Source organism: Pseudophryne corroboree, chromosome 6, assembly GCF_028390025.1.
Source record: "Pseudophryne corroboree isolate aPseCor3 chromosome 6, aPseCor3.hap2, whole genome shotgun sequence".
In the NCBI taxonomy this organism is placed as follows: domain Eukaryota; kingdom Metazoa; phylum Chordata; class Amphibia; order Anura; family Myobatrachidae; genus Pseudophryne; species Pseudophryne corroboree.
This window is the reverse complement of record NC_086449.1, coordinates 299,534,610-299,551,711: the sequence shown is the minus strand read 5'-3', so window position 1 is coordinate 299,551,711 and position 17,102 is coordinate 299,534,610. Positions and strand designations below refer to the sequence as shown.

General features: G+C 47.1%; 1 protein-coding gene across 1 annotated transcript in view; it reads left to right on the top strand.

The window, feature by feature from the left end:
• Positions 1–17,102, top strand: part of ADAM10 (ADAM metallopeptidase domain 10) — a 346,615-nt gene that overhangs the window by 191,315 nt on the left and 138,198 nt on the right. Inside the window, exons 3-4 of the mRNA XM_063926173.1 lie at positions 3,092–3,210; positions 4,154–4,312. Coding sequence (XP_063782243.1) covers positions 3,092–3,210; positions 4,154–4,312 — 278 coding nt within the window. The remainder of the gene's footprint in view (positions 1–3,091; positions 3,211–4,153; positions 4,313–17,102) is intronic.

Here is a 17,102-nt window from a genome sequence, read left to right as displayed (position 1 = left end):
CCGGGGGTATTGGTTTATTTCTTGTCTTTATGCCTTATAACATGCTGTTGCACTTGTTGATCCCATGCGACTGAGCCTATATTGTGTGTGTGTGTGTGTGTGTGTGTGTATGTATGTATGTATATATACATGTATGTATGTGTGTATATATATATATATATATATATATATCATACAACATTATATCCATTGTACTGGGACTCAAATATGCTACAAATTTACAGTATTTTTTTCAGTTTACGAATGATCACGCTGAAAGTCTGTAGTGGTAATAGTATGGTCTGCAAAAATGCTTTTAGTTCATCAAAACTTTCCTAGAAATACTGTGCTTCTAGTCCGTTTTCCTCTCTGGCCTTGCTTTTATTTTCTTTGTCAAATTTATTTTTATGTTAGAGAAATTACTTGCAGCACTTTATCTATTAATATTATAAGTAGTATTATTTTCTTGTAATGTCCAAAGGTAATTTTGAAAGTGTTTTTCTTGACCTTTTGCTGTTCAATCAATAACCGTAGCCTGTCTCCTAAATAACGTTTGGCCTGAACTTACTTGGCGTACTTGTTTTCATTCCGGCTTGTCGTCCTGTGACAGCCACTGCTGGCCTGTATATAAATATGATGGATGCCGAATAGCAGGGAGGCGGTGGCATCTGCGAGTGTTGCATTCATCATTGGGCTGTCGATGGTGAAATATTCTCCTGCTGTGAAGAGGGCTTCTGTAGGGCGTAATGCCATACCTTAGAGCTTTGTAACTGTAATCTGGATCGGCAAGGGGGATAAAACAGTAAAAACTAGAAACCGCCACAACTCTCCCAGCTCCACATTTCATTCAGTTGAGAGGAGAGCTGTAATTGCAGCTTACATGTGTATATTTGAGTATTTACAGACAGCTTAACAATTGCCATGATGTATGCTTGTGTATTACAGAGCTCAGTTTTACTACCAGCCCATTGTCATAGTTTAACCCTTACGCTAGCAAACTAAAACTGTCTGCTATTATTTTAGCCGATCACTGTTAATGCTACAGTAGTCCTGCTTAGCAGATATTCAGTTGAGTGGGGCGATGTATGTATCTGACCCAGTAGCTATTTGTCATGCATTTACCCGTTTGAATTCTCATGTATTTTTATATTTAGCAATCCTTTAATAGTTTATTTGTTGTTTAGTTCTGAGTTTATCCAAACATGTTACATTTATGTGGATTTATAGTTCTTCATGGTCTTGAATGATTGGGTTTAGTTACTGCATGTTTACAATGGATGTTTAGAAGTCTGATTAAAATGGTGCTATTATGTTGGATTTTATTGCAGTAGTTTAAGGGGTATATTCAATAACTGTCGGAAGCTGCCGTCTTGTCGAAAAGACGGCAGCTTCCGACAGTTTTAGGTCGGAAGGGGTTCCGACCTATTCATTAAGGCCCCATTTATTCCGACAGCCGCCGATCAGTGTGCATTGTCGGAAGCGGGCCAAACCCGACCGGTTTTAGCCCCGTTTCCGACAATCTCAATACGACTTTAAAAAAAGTCGGATTGAGATAAGTGAGCAGAGAGCAGAAGACGGGAGAGCAGGGACCCAGCGGCAGCGTCCACCCGGCTCCAGCAAGCGACGTCCCGCTTGATAGAGCCGGGTGGACACAACCGTGAGCCTCCGCTGCTGCAGCCGCTGGTCCCCTGTCTCCTCCTCTCCTCCGCTGTCCGCTCCGTCACCCCTGGGTGGTCGCCTTCAACTCCACCCGGCTGGCTGCCCCCACCTCCTCCTGGCTGTCTATTGACCGCTCCTCCCGGCGGGACGCCCGCCCCCTCCTCCTGGTGCGCTGGTTACACCTCCTCCCAGCGGGATGCTCATCCCCTCCCCCCAGCGGCCTTTCAGGCGCCGCTGACAGCAGCAGGCCATGACAATGGGAGCGGCCAAATCCGACAGTCGGATTTGGCCGCTCTTTTGAATAGGGGTTGTCGGGTCCATTCCGACAACTGCATGTCGGAATGGACCCGACTCTAATTCAATATACCCCTAAGTGGTTAAAAATTATTTGCATTGTAAATAGCACTTTAGTGACTCAGGCAATCCATGTGTTATTTTCTCTATATTTCAATAAACATTAGATAAACTGCCTCAGCATACCAGGTTAATTAAGCAGCTGTAGGCCAGTACTGACTTGCAAATAACCATTCAATAAACAAACTCTTTGCATAATAATTGTCCTCCCATAGGATTAGGACTTTGTTCTTGTTCAAATCTTCAGACACCACCTAGACTATATATTATCTAAGGCTTCAAAATGGTGGCCAGTAATTATACAGTACAGTATAGAACTCTGGTTTATCAAGATGTAACTATATTTTAAAGGGAACTTATGTAACAAAGCTACTTGTGTTTTGGACTACATTGTTACATTAGCTTCTGTCTTGTATGGTTCTTGGGCGGTGTCCATGCATCTGACTTTCTTAGGCAAAATAATTTGTCTAGAGATCATTTTGTGACCACAGTCCTCATCGTAGGCATAAATAGCACGGAGATGTCTGTTTCTTGTGCTAAGTGGCCCTCTAATCTGCTATGCAACCTTATCTTTGACTTTATTTTAAAATATTCTAACAGTTGTAGTTCTAATTTTATAGAATGTGAAATGTTACGTACTTACATTATTTGTGATGGTTCGCCCAGGTATAAACAGACCAGTGAGAACTGGTCAATTAGCAACTCACAACTTCATCATTATGGTCTTTGGCTTCTGAGGTGTAAAATGGCAGCCTCTCTTCCGCTACACACAAATAATTATAATGGGTGATTCTCCAGAAAGTGAACATAAAGTCCCATGCATCACACACTTTTTCTTTTTTCCTTTTAAACCGGTCTGTTAAGAAATTGTTATATAAAAGCTTAATTGCTTAGTAGCAATGTCTTGCCCTATAACTTAAGACCCACTAAAATCTTGGTATTTTGGAGAAGTATGTCTTTTGAATTTGTGTAGCTATCCCTTGCATTACGGAGAATCGCCCTAATTAATGTGTAGCCTACACGCGCATGTTCAGTGTGGATGAATGTTCACTGTTCTGTGTAGGATGACTCTCATGCTTTTTTGTTTTTATATTTGTAGGTTGTTCAACCTTCGGATGAAGAGGGATACTTCTCTGTTTTCTCCCGATTTCAAGCTAGAAATGGGTGGAGAAACTGTAGATTATGATACCTCTCACATATATACTGGACAGATCTTTGGTGAGTAATGTGTAAAAATGGATACTATTGACTGTATTTTGGTCAAATTTTTTTTAGTTTGGCTGTTTCCCGGTTGTACATTGTAACTTTAATTAACATACAACTTAATCTTTTTGTAGCAGATTATATTTAGTGACGTTTATGTGATACTAACTATAAGGGTGAGAGAGGCTATACAACAGTGTGTATTTAACATTTTAAATAGGATAAGGTAGGCATGTCCAAACTGCGGACCTCCAGCTGTTGAGAAACTACACATCCCAGCATGCCCTGACACATCTTTAGCATTCTCTGACTGCAAAACTGTGTCAGGGCATGCTGGGATATGTAGTTTCACAACAGCTGGAGGGCCGCAGTTTGGACATGCCTGCGATAAGGAATATTTACAGACCCTTTTTAGGTGCAACCCAACTGCAAAACAGGATCCGGTCAGGTAAAAAAAAAAAAAGGAACGTGTAAAACATGTTTTTTTTTTTTGTGTGGATGTGACTTTTAAGGTATCTTTTTTTTTTTTGTGTAGGTTATTTTATTGAGTTGACTCCATTACTCTATGGCTAAACCATACAGGTGCACAGAGCACCCACGTAGAATTAGCCTTAGGGAAAGTTTAAATATAAAAAGTGATGATAATCTTCTGAAATAGCTCTTTTGAAAAAATGTTTTAAAAAATTCATGTCTGCCACTGCCAAGCATCATTACCTGCTAACTTTTCTCATCAAATATTAACTGGGCATAACACTGTTGTACAAATCTTAACATCAAACAGTCTTAATTGATGCTCTTCTGGCTTTTTTCTGAGTCCAGGTAATGTTGTTTTAATGTTGAACGCTTGTGCATCATTGTATTTTGTCAGAATGATACAACAAGGTTAGGTCAATCACTTGACACCACCCCTGACCCCGGCTTGTTCTATAATACTTAATAATCTGTTTTGTCTTAATAGGGGAACAAGGTACCATGAGCCATGGGTCTGTACTGAATGGAAGGTTTGAAGGATTTATTAAAACTCCCCAAGGCACTTTTTACGTGGAGCCAGCGGAAAGATATTTTAAGGGTAGAGCGGTTCCGTTTCATTCAGTCATGTATCATGAGGAAGATATCAGTAAGTTTTGGCAATAATCGTTTTGGTAATGTGTTGACCTTTGTTTTGTATGCAAGTATTTTAATGTTTATTTTTTTGTTCATTTTTATTCAAGATTCAGTGACAATTGATAAAGTTAGATTAGCAATAATGAACAGTTACAGGAATATTACAGATGTGTCCGGCATCATCTTGCGGGTTATTAACGACAAATGTGACTCCATGCATAGGAATTGATGGTGCTTACACACACGGTGTATAGTCGCAGCAGGTTACTGGTAATCACTGTCACGATGTGTATGCATGCAGCAAGCAATTTCAAGTAGAATGAACAATAACATGACTGTACTACTATATTTTAATGTTTAAGAGTAGCAATAATATGAAATACAGTATCAGTAGTGTTTCCCATTAGCATTGTCCTATGCTTCAGATCCCTGCAAGGAGGTCTCACACTCTTCCCAATAGCTTCTTATTTATTTTTACCCAAGGACTTAGTACCAGCGGCATGTTTGGTATATTGAGTAGTAGGAGAACATGCGGTTAGGTAGTGTCATGGGAGAGAGAGCGCGAGACGGGACACATTTCTGCCAGGCATTTTCCTAATATGAATTTCTCTGTTCATACATCTGGAAAATGATGCTTTGAGTTTAGCTCTGTCTTCACAGTAGCAAAATCAGAAGGTAACAATACTCTGCGTTTATAGTAGTGTTGCTATAGCTCACTCCAATAGAATTAATCAGAATACTAAAGCCTGCACCAAAATAATACATAAAGCATATGGCAGATGATTAAGCATCTTTGGAACAAATTGCAATCATGTAGCTTTTTTATTTATCTTTTAGAGCAGGAGTGGGGAACCTTTGGCCCTCCAGCTGTTGTTGAACTACACATACCAGCATGCCTTGCTACAGTTTTGCTATTTGGCCATGCTAAAACTGTTGCAGGGCATGCTGGGATGTGTAGTAAAACAACAGCTGGAGGGCCGAAGGTTCCCCATACCTGTTTCAGAGTCTAGACCAGGCATTCCCAACCGCGGTCCTCAAGGCACACCAACAGTGCAGGTTTTAGTCATATCCAGGCTTCAGCACAGATGGTTAAATCAAAATAACTGAGGTTCTAATTAAGTCACCTGTGTTCAAGCCTGGATATCACTAAAACCAGGACTATTAGTGTGCCTTGAGGACCGAGGTTGGGAAACACTGGTCTAGACGTTGTTATTATTGTGACACATGCTTTATGACCACAAATTATTTCTTTGTAGTCCCCAAATTTTAATTTTAGATTATATAGGTTGTCTTTCTGTATTGGAAAACATGTCCAGCATACTGCGTAAATGATTTGGTATTAATTTATATTTATACAGTGTTTTGTGGACTAGAGATTTATCTTTTTATTATTGAAAGTTCAGCGACATATCTACGTGAAATACAGAACTTCCATTCAGGAGACAAATGTAGAGGGACGCTGACATGCTGAGTATTTTCTCTAACGTCCTAGAGGATGCTGGGGACTCCGTAAGGACCATGGCGATAGACGGGCTCCGCAGGAGACATGGGCACTTTAAGAAAGAATTTAGTTCCTGGTGTGCACTGGCTCCTCCCTCTATGCCCCTCCTCCAGACCTCAGTTTGATACTGTGCCCAGACGAGCTGGGTGCTTATCAGTGAGCTCTCCTGAGTTTACTGATAGAAAGTATTTTGTTAGGTTTTTTATTTTCGGGGAGCTCTGCTAGCAACAGACTCCTTCATCGTGGGACTGAGGGGAGAGAAGCAGCCCTACTCTCTGAAGCTAGGTCCTGCTTCTTAGGCTACTGGACACCATTAGCTCCAGAGGGATTGGTACGCAGGATCTCACCCTCGCCGTCCGTCCCGGAGCCGCGCCGCCGTCCCCCTCGCAGAGCCGGAAGATAGAAGCCGGGTGAGTATGAGAAGAAAAGAAGACTTCAGAGGCGGCAGAATTATGTGCCCGCCCTCTTCATGATCTTCACTGAGGTAACGCACAGCACTGCAGCTGTGCGCCATTGCTCCCACACACCTCACATACTCCGGTCACTGTAAGGGTGCAGGGCGCAGGGGGGGGCGCCCTGGGCAGCAATATAAACCTCTTATTTGGCAAAAGGAGCATGTATACAGCTGGACATTGTATATATGCATGAGCCCCCGCCAATTTTACACTTTTAGCAGGACAGAAGCCCGCCGTCGAGGGGGCGGGGCTTCTCCCTCAGCACTCACCAGCGCCATGTTTTTCTCCACAGCACCGCTGAGAGGAAGCTCCCCGGACTCTCCCCTGCTTATACCACGGTAGAAGAGAGGGTTTTAAAGAAGAGGGGGGGGCATAATTCGGCGCAGACAATAACAGCGCTACTGGGTAAACATTAAATTGCTGTGTTTTTTCCTGGGTCATATAGCGCTGGGGTGTGTGCTGGCATACTCTCTCTCTGTCTCTCCAAAGGGCCTTGTGGGGGAATTATCTTCAGATGAGCATTCCCTGAGTGTGTGGTGTGTCGGTACGTGTGTGTCGACATGTCTGAGGTAAAAGGCTCCACTAAGGAGGAGATGGAGCAAATATGTGTGTGAGTGGTGTCTCCGTCGACAACGCCGACACCTGATTGGATATGTGAAATAAAGTGCTGAGGTAAATTTATTGCACAAAAGATTAGAGAACAGACAGTGAATCTACACAGTTCTGTCCCTTTGTCGCAGAGACCTTCAGAGTCTCACAATGCTCACTATCCAAAATAATAGACACTGATATCGACACGGAGTCTGACTCCAGTGTCGACTACGATAATGCAAAGTTACAGCCAAAACTGGCAGAAAAGTATTCAATATATGATTATTGTAATAAAAGATGTTTTGCATATCACTGATGACTCATCTGTCCCTGACACGAGGGTACACATGTTTAAGGGGAAGAAAGCTGAGGTAAATTTCCCTCCTCTCATGAAGAAAAAGAGTGGGAATCTCCAGACAAGAAGCTGCAGCTTCCCAAAAAGAATTCTCAGGGAGTATCCTTTCCCTACTAGGGCCAGGATACGATGGGAATCTTCCCCTAGGGTGGACAAAGCTTTGTCACGTTTACCCAAAAGGTAGCGCTGACTTAACAGCTATCCTCAGGGATCCTGTAGATAGCTTGCAGTAAAAGTACCTTGAAGTCCATTTACACACATTCTGGTACACTACTCAGACCGGCGATTGTGTCGGCATGGGTTTATAGCGCTGTAGCAGCGTGGACAGATACCTTATCAGCGGAGATTGAAACCCTAGATAAGGATACCATGGTATTGACCCTAGTATATATGTGTGTGTGTGTGTGTGTGTGTGTATATATATATATATATATATATATATATATATATTAAAAAAAAATGCTGTCTTTATATATATATATATATATATATATATATATATATATATATATATATATATATATATATATATATATATATATATATATATATATATATATATATAAAACATGCCCAAAGAGACATTAGTCTACTGGGTTCTAGAGTCAACGCTATGTCGATTTCTGCTAGAAGTGTCCTGTGGAACATGCAATGTACAGGTGATGCCGACTAAAAGAGGCATATGGAAGGTTTACCTTACAAGGCTGAGGAATTGTGTGGAGAAGGGCTCTCGGGCCTGGTCTCCACAGCTATAGCTGGTAATTCTGATCTTTTGCCTTATATTCCCTCACAGCCTAGGAAAGCACGACATTATCAAATGCAGTCCTTTCGGTCGCAGAATAACAAGAAAGTACGAGGAGCGTCCTTTTCTTACCAGAGATAAGGGTACAGGGCACAGCTAGTTCCCAGGAACAGAAGTCCTCCCCGGTATCACTGACCTGGTTTGGGGGTGTTGTGGACTCGGGGCTTCTTCCGATGACCGGGAAGAGGAACCGCCACTGGGTCGCAGTAGGGATGGCCGGATGTAGGTCTTCCTCATGCAGGACTACGTCGGCAGGCGGGAGGCACAGAGGAGTTCTTGACGGTCTCCTGTAAGACAAGACTCGTAGAAATACTGAAGGCTGGGGTACTGAGATATTAGAGGTACCGTGATGTCGGAGGCTCCGCGGTATTGGGGTTCTGAGGTGCTGGGAGTACAGGGCGTGCTAGGAGGCCCCTGGAGGTACGGAGATGCTTGGAGGCACGAGGTGCTTGGAGGCACGGAGGTGCTTGGAGGCACGGAGGTGCTTGGAGGCACGGAGGTGCTTGGAGGCACGAGGTGCTTGGAGGCACGGAGGTGCTTGAAGGCACGAGGGTACTTGGAGGCACGGAGGTACTTGGAGGCACGGAGGTGCTTGGAGGCACGAGGTGCTTGGAGGCACGGAGGTGCTTGGAGGCACGGAGGTGCTTGGAGGCACGGAGGTGCTTGGAGGCACGAGGTGCTTGGAGGCACGGAGGTGCTTGGAGGCACGGAGGTGCTTGGAGGCACGGAGGTGCTTGGAGGCACAGGATGCTTGGAGGCACGGAGGTGCTTGGAGGCACGGGATGCTTGGAGGCACAGGATGCTTGGAGGCACAGGACGAGGGAGCTCTGGAATCACAGCTTCCGAAGGAGAAACGAAGATACTCAGGCACCGGATCTCTGCCTGGTATCCGCTTTTAAACTCCCCGCCCCAGCCTGATTGACGGAGCAGGCAGGTGACGTCAGACCTGCTCCGCCTGCTTGCCCTCACTTGCGATGGCGGCGTCCCTGCTTCCGGGAAGCCGCCGGGGAGCAGCGCCGACCCGCCACTGAATCCGGAGACCGCCAGGGGGAACGAGGCGCCGGGCAGACCAGACCACCCGTAGGGACAAGCGCGGCCGCCGCGGCCGCTGCAGGTTTGTAACAGTACCCCCTCCTCCAGGAGTGGCCCCTGGACACTTCCCGGGCTTAGTCGGATGTTTGGAGTGGAAGATCCGAATCAGACGAGGAGCCATTACTTCAGTAGCTCCAATCCAACTTCTTTCCTCAGGACCGTAACCCTTCCAGTCCACCAAGTACTGTAATTTTTTATGAAGATAACGGGAGTCAAGAATAGCTTTGATTTCAAACTCTGCTCCGGCTTCTGCCACTACTGACGTTGACCTAGGGAGTGCTGAGTGGAACCGATTCAGAACGAGGGGACGGAGTAGAGAAACATGAAAGGCGTTAGGTACTCGAAGATGGGCAGGCAAACCCAGTTTACAGACCACAGGATTTAAGACTTTTAGCACAGGGTAGGGCCCGATGAACCTTGGAGCGAATTTCATGGTAGGCACCTTCAGCCGGAGGTTCCGTGTGGACAGCCATACCCTGTCCCCAACTTTATATTGAGGTGCAGCTCGCCGTTTCTTATCTGCGAAGAACTTGTACCGAGCCGAAACCTGCTTAAGATTGGCATGAACCTTCCTCCAAATTTGTCCAAAGTGTCGTAGAGTGGATACTACAGCAGGAACCTCTACTAACGGAAGGCTTGGAAATTCCGGAACACGGGGATGGAACCCGTAATTGACGAAAAATGGTGATTCCCCAGTGGAAGAATGAAACAAATGGTTGTGGGCAAACTCCGCCCAAGGCAGCAACTCCACCCAATTGTCCTGTGAAGGAGAGAGGTACAGACGAAGAAAAGTCTCTAGATCCTGATTGACACGTTCCGTTTGTCCATTTGTTTGGGGATGATAAGCAGACGAAAACTTAAGTTTGATTTGCAGAGTCGAACAAAGGGCTTTCCAAAACCTGGCGGTGAACTGTACTCCTCGGTCAGAAACAATCTCTTGTGGCAACCCATGCAAACGAAAATGTTCTCGGATAAACAGTAGTGCCAGTTTCGGTGCTGTTGGAAGACCAGTCAAGGGCACGAAGTGTGCCATCTTCGAAAAACGGTCAACGATAACCCAAACGGTGTTGAAACCTTTGGAACAGGGCAGGTCAGTGACGAAGTCCATGGAAATGTGAGTCCAGGGTCTCACAGGGATAGGCAGAGGACGAAGTAACCCTGCAGGAGGCAAACGAGGAGATTTGTGTTGTGTACATTGGGGACAGGAATTAACGCAATCTTGTACATCCTTCCTCATGGTGTTCCACCAGTAAGATCTTTGCAGAAACTTGTACATCTTCTGAGCGCCGGGATGACCGGAAAACTTGGAGTTATGGACCCACAGTAGTATCCTTGAGCGGAATCTAGCTGGTACGGACATTCTTCCAGGAGGAGGAGCTGGAGTAGTTAAAGCAACAGAGACAGAAACTGGATTCAGAATTAAACCCCGCTCCGGAGGTTCATCCTCGTCAGAGGAAACTTGTGAACGAGAAAGTGCATCTGCTTTAATATTGAGACTCCCGGCCCGGTACTTGATAATGAACGAGAATCGGGAAAAGAAAAGTGCCCATCTTGCCTGGCGAGGATTCAAGCACTGTGCGGATTTGATGTACAGCAAATTCTTGTGATCTGTGTAGATAGTAAACACGTGTTTAGCCCCTTCCAGAAGATATCTCCATTCTTCCAAGGCAGACTTGATTGCCAAGAGTTCCTGGTCTCCAATAGTGTAGTTCCGTTCGGCCGGAGAGAACTTACGAGAATGGAAGCCACACGGATGTAGTTTCTTATCAGAGGAATACTGGGAGAGAACAGCCCCAACTCCGACTGAAGACGCATCAACTTCTAAGAAGAAGGGTTCATCGAAATCTGGTTGTTTGAGAACTGGAGCCGTCATGAAGGCTAATTTTAAACGAGAAAAAGCTAAAATGGCTTCCGGGGACCACAGACTAGGATTGGAACCCTTCCTCGTCAGGGCAGTAATGGGCGCAACAATGGTGGAGAAACCCTTAATGAATTTCCTGTAGTAGTTCGCAAAGCCCAGGAATCTTTGTATTGCTTTCAGGGAAAGAGGTTGAGTCCAGTCACGAATGGCAGATAACTTTTCCGGATCCATGCGAAGCTCCGTCCCCGAGATGACATAACCGAGGAACGGAATAGATGTTACTTCAAAGGTACACTTGGAGAGCTTGGCGTAGAGATGATTCTCTCGTAAACGGTGTAGTACTTCTTTGACTTGTAACCTGTGTTCGACAAGATTCTTGGAAAAAATCAATATGTCGTCCAAATATACCACAACGCTCTGATACAGCATATCACGAAAGATTTCATTGACGAATCCCTGGAAAACCGCGGGAGCATTACTAAGACCAAATGGCATCACCAAGTATTCGTAATGCCCATCTCGGGTATTAAAGGCAGTCTTCCATTCATCCCCCTCTCGGATGCGTATAAGATTATAAGCTCCTCTCAAGTCGAGTTTGGAAAAAATGCGGGCCCCACGAACCCTATCAAATAACTCTGTGATTAGTGGCAAAGGGTACTTATTCTTAATAGTAATGTCATTTAGGCCGCGGTAGTCGATGCATGGTCTCAACCCTCCGTGTTTTTTCTTCACAAAAAAGAAGCCTGCACCAGCAGGGGAGGAAGAGGGGCGAATGAATCCTTTGAGCAGATTGGACTTAATATACTCCGACATGGCTTGGGTCTCAGGAAGAGACAGAGGATATGTGCGACCACGGGGTGGCGTCTTCCCTGGGACAAGGTCAATAGAGCAGTCCCAAGGCCTGTGAGGTGGTAATAGGTCCGCAGCTTGTTCCGAAAACACGTCCTTGTACCCTTGATATGCCTCCGGAATGTGCTCTTCATCCGTCTTGGAAGTGACACGGAGCGGACAGACAGGAGTAAGACAATTAGTGTGACAAAAGGAACTCCAGGACAGAATTTGTGACGACTTCCAGTCGATGTGGGGATTATGACTTTTGAGCCAAGGTATTCCAAGAACCAGATCATGGGACATTTCTGGGATTACCAAGAGTTCCAAATCTTCCTGATGTAGAGCCCCGACCTGCAGCTTAACTGGCCCCGTGCGCCACCTTATAAGACCTTTGGCAATTCTAGTCCCATTGATAGCCGTCAGTGAGATTGGCCGCTCGATAGGCCGTAACTTCAAACCCAAACTTTGGGCACAGATGGAAGAAACGAAGTTCCCCGCAGCTCCGGAGTCCAATAGGGCTTCACAAGACTTGGAGACTGAGTTGGAGACTAGAGTTACTGGAAGCAAACAGTCCGAAGTTGGAGAAGCTTTTGTCGCAACTCCCAGCTTGACTCCTCCGGAACAAGCTAGGACTGCCCGTTTCCCGGACGGACTTTACAAGATTTAAGAAAATGATCTGCGGCTCCACAGTAAAGGCAGAGTTTACCCTCACGACGACGCTGTCGTTCTTCTGGAGACAGTCGGGAGCGGTTAATTTGCATGGGCTCATCTGAGCTAGGTGAGGCCACCGGCCTAGGAGTAGGATTCCGGAGCCTGGGACGATCTGAATGGCTACGTTCTCTTCCACGCTCTTGCATCCGAAGATCCACCTTGACGCACAGAGAAATCAAATCTTCTAATGGATCCGGCAGATCTCTAGTAACCAGCTCATCTTTCAGCCGGTCGGAAAGACCGTTCCAGAAGGCAGCTCTCAGGGCGTCATTATTCCAGCGTAGTTCGGAAGCAATGGTCTGGAAATGAACCACATACTGGCCCACGGAACGGGCGCCTTGCCGAACATGGAGCAAATCGGAAGAAGCCGTGGTCATTCTGCCGGGTTCGTCGAAAATCCTTCGAAAGGACGAGATGAAGTTGGTATAGTTGGAAACCATGGGATCGGACCGTTCCCATAGTGGAGACACCCAATCCAAAGCAGAACCTTCCAATAAAGAAATGATATATGCTACCTTGGACCGGTCTGTAGGAAAGTTGTGTGCAAGTAGCTCGAAATGTACCTCGCATTGGTTCAAGAAACCGCGGCAATTTTTGGGATTCCCATTATAGCGGGACGGAGTAGGCAACTGAAGACGTGGAGTGATACCAGCCGATGGTTGAACATTACTGGCAACGACAACTGGTGCGACCACTGGAGCAGGAGCCGGAATTACTGAGGCCAGAGACGCCTGGATCTGATCCAGACGTCCGGACAACTGCTGGAGGTACTGCATCACCTGGCCTTGCGCCGCCTCCTGACTTTGTACTCGGGAAGCCAGGTTCTGGATGGCACTCGAGTCCGTGTTCCGAATCCCCGAGTCCATTAGGCCTGAGTATACTATCACTGACCTGGTTTGGGGGTGTTGTGGACTCGGGGCTTCTTCCGATGACCGGGAAGAGGAACCGCCACTGGGTCGCAGTAGGGATGGCCGGATGTAGGTCTTCCTCATGCAGGACTACGTCGGCAGGCGGGAGGCACAGAGGAGTTCTTGACGGTCTCCTGTAAGACAAGACTCGTAGAAATACTGAAGGCTGGGGTACTGAGATATTAGAGGTACCGTGATGTCGGAGGCTCCGCGGTATTGGGGTTCTGAGGTGCTGGGAGTACAGGGCGTGCTAGGAGGCCCCTGGAGGTACGGAGATGCTTGGAGGCACGAGGTGCTTGGAGGCACGGAGGTGCTTGGAGGCACGGAGGTGCTTGGAGGCACGGAGGTGCTTGGAGGCACGGAGGTGCTTGGAGGCACGAGGTGCTTGGAGGCACGGAGGTGCTTGAAGGCACGAGGGTACTTGGAGGCACGGAGGTACTTGGAGGCACGGAGGTGCTTGGAGGCACGAGGTGCTTGGAGGGACGGAGGTGCTTGGAGGCACGGAGGTGCTTGGAGGCACGAGGTGCTTGGAGGCACGGGGTGCTTGGAGGCACGGGGTGCACGGGATGCTTGGAGGCACAGGATGCTTGGAGGCACAGGACGAGGGAGCTCTGGAATCACAGCTTCCGAAGGAGAAACGAAGATACTCAGGCACCGGATCTCTGCCTGGTATCCGCTTTTAAACTCCCCGCCCCAGCCTGATTGACGGAGCAGGCAGGTGACGTCAGACCTGCTCCGCCTGCTTGCCCTCACTTGCGATGGCGGCGTCCCTGCTTCCGGGAAGCCGCCGGGGAGCAGCGCCGACCCGCCACTGAATCCGGAGACCGCCAGGGGGAACGAGGCGCCGGGCAGACCAGACCACCCGTAGGGACAAGCGCGGCCGCCGCGGCCGCTGCAGGTTTGTAACACCCGGCCTCTACTACATCCAACGCATGACGCTGGAGCTCCGCTAAGGGAGTCCACCCCAGTGGGAGCACGTCTTCGACTTTTCAGCCACATCTGAGTTCACTCACAGGTGGTTCCCGGGGCAATAAAAAAAATTGTTTCTCAGGGTTACAAGCTGGAATTCGCAAGGTGCCTCCTCGCCGGTTTTTCCTTATCGGACCTACCGGCTTCTCCCCCAGGAAGGGAGATGATATTAAATACAATTCACACATTGTATCTCCAACAGGTGGTGCTCAAGGTTCCCCTCCTGCAACAAGGAAGGCGATATGACTCAACCTTGGCTGTAGTCCCGAAACCGTACGGTTCGGTCAGACCTATTTTTAAAATTAAAATCTCTGAACCTATACGGGAAAAGGTTCAAATTTAAAGTGGAATCGCCCAGAGCGATCATCGCCAGCCAGGAAGGGGGGGATTTGATAGTGTATCTAAACATAAAGGCTGCATACCTTCATGTTCCCATTTATCCACCCCATCAGGCGTACCTGACAATTGCGGTAGAGGATTGTCATTACCAATTTCAGGGTAATTGGCGCAAATAATGGTGCTCCTATGCAAGCAAGGAGTCACAGTTGTCCCATACTTGGACGATCTCCTAATAAGGGCGAGATCAAAAGAGCAGTTGTTGAACAGCGTGTCACTTTCGCTGAAGGTGTCACAGCAACACGGCTGGATTCTCAATTTCCCGAGGTCACAGTTGGTTCCTATAACTCGTCTACCCTTCTTGGGTATGATTCTGGATACAGACCAGAAATGGGTTTACCTTCAGATAGAGTAGGCCCGGGAACTCATGACTCTAGTCAGGAACCTATTTGAAACCAAGACAGGTGTCAGTGCATCACTGCACTCGAGTACTGGGAAAAACATTCCCTTCAGCAGGTTCCATGCGAGGACTTTCCAATGGGACCTACTGGACAAGTGGTCCGGGTCACATCTACAGATTCATCAGTTGATCACCCTATCCTCCAGGGCCAGGGTATCTCTCCTGTGGTGGCTGCAGAGTGCTCACCTTCTAGAGGGCCGCAGATTCGGCATTCAGGACTAGATCCTGGTGACCACGGACGCGAGCCTCCGAGGCTGGGGAGCAGTCACACAGGGAAGAAATTTCCAAGGTCTTTGGTCAAGTCAAGAAACTTGTCTTCACATCAACATATTGGAACTAAGGGCCATATACAACGCCTTACGTCAAGCGGAGACCTTTCTTCGCGACCAACCGGTTCTGATCCAGTCAGACAACGTCACCGCAGTAGCTCATGTAAACCGCCAAGGCGGCACAAGGAGCAGAGTGGCGATGGCGAAAGCCACCAGAATTCTTCGCTGGGCGGAGAATCATGTAAGAGCACTGTCAACAGTGTTAATTCCGGAAGTGAACAACTGGGAAGCAGACTTCCTCACCAGACATACGTCCTGGAGAGTGGAGACTTCATTAGGAAGTCTTCGCGCAGATTGCAGTTCGGTGGGGAATGCCACAGATAGACAGGATGGCTCCATTAAGGTTCAGATTTCGGCCCTATCCATTTTCTTTAAAAAAAAAAAAAAGTTGGCTTCTCTACCAGAAGTTCAGACGTTTGTAAAAGGAGTGCTGCGTATTCAGCCTCCTTTTGTGCCTCCGGTGGCACCTTGGGATCTTAACTTGGTGTTAAGTTTCCTAAAGTCACACTGGTTTGAACCACTTAAAACGGTGGAGTTAAAATATCTCACGTGGAAGGTGGTCATGTTATTAGCCTTGGCTTCGGCTAGACGTGTGTCAGAATTAGCGGCTTTGTCACATAAAAGCCCCTATCTGGTTTTCCATATGGATAGAGCAGAATTGCGGACCCGTTCGCAATTTCTGCCAAAAGTGGTATCATCTTTTCATATGAACCTATTGTGGTGCCTGTGGCTACGCGTGACTTGGAGGATTCCGAGTTACTTGATGTGGTCCGGGCTTTGAAAATTTACGTGGCCAGAACGGCTAGAGTCAGGAAAACTGAAGCGCTGTTTGTCCTGTATGCATCCAACAAGATTGGTGCCCCTGCTTCAAAGCAAACTATTGCTCGCTGGATTTGTAACACGATTCAGCAAGCGCATTCTATGGCTGGATTGCCGTTACCAAAATCGGTCAAGGCCCATTCCACTAGGAAGGTGGGCTCTTCTTGGGCGGCTGCCCGGGAGGTCTCGGCACTACAGCTGTGTCGAGCTGCTACTTGGTCGGGTTCAAACACTTTTGCAAAATTCTATAGGTTTGATACCCTGGCTGAGGAGGACCTCATGTTTGCTCAATCAGTGCTGCAGAGTCATCCGCACTCTCCCGCCCGTTTGGGAGCTTTGGTATAATCCCCATGGTCCTTACGGAGTCCCCAGTTAGAGAAAATAAGATTTTACTTACCGGTAAATCTATTTCTCGTAGTCCGTAGAGGATGCTGGGCGCCCGTCCCAAGTGCGGACTTCTTCTGCAATACTTGTATATAGTTATTGCTTCAATAAGGGTTACGTTATAGTTGCATCGGTCTTGCACTGATATGTTGTTTTCATACTATTAACTGGGTAGTTATCACAAGTTATACGGTGTGATTGGTGTGGCTGGTATGAATCTTGCCCTTGGATTAACAAAATCCTTTCCTTGTACTGTCCATCTCCTCTGGGCACAGTTTCTCTAACTGAGGTCTGGATGAGGGGCATAGAGGGAGGAGCCAGTGCACACCAGGAACTAAATTCTTTCTTAAAGTGCCCATGTCTCCTGCGGAGCCCGTCTATCCCCATGGTCCTTACGGA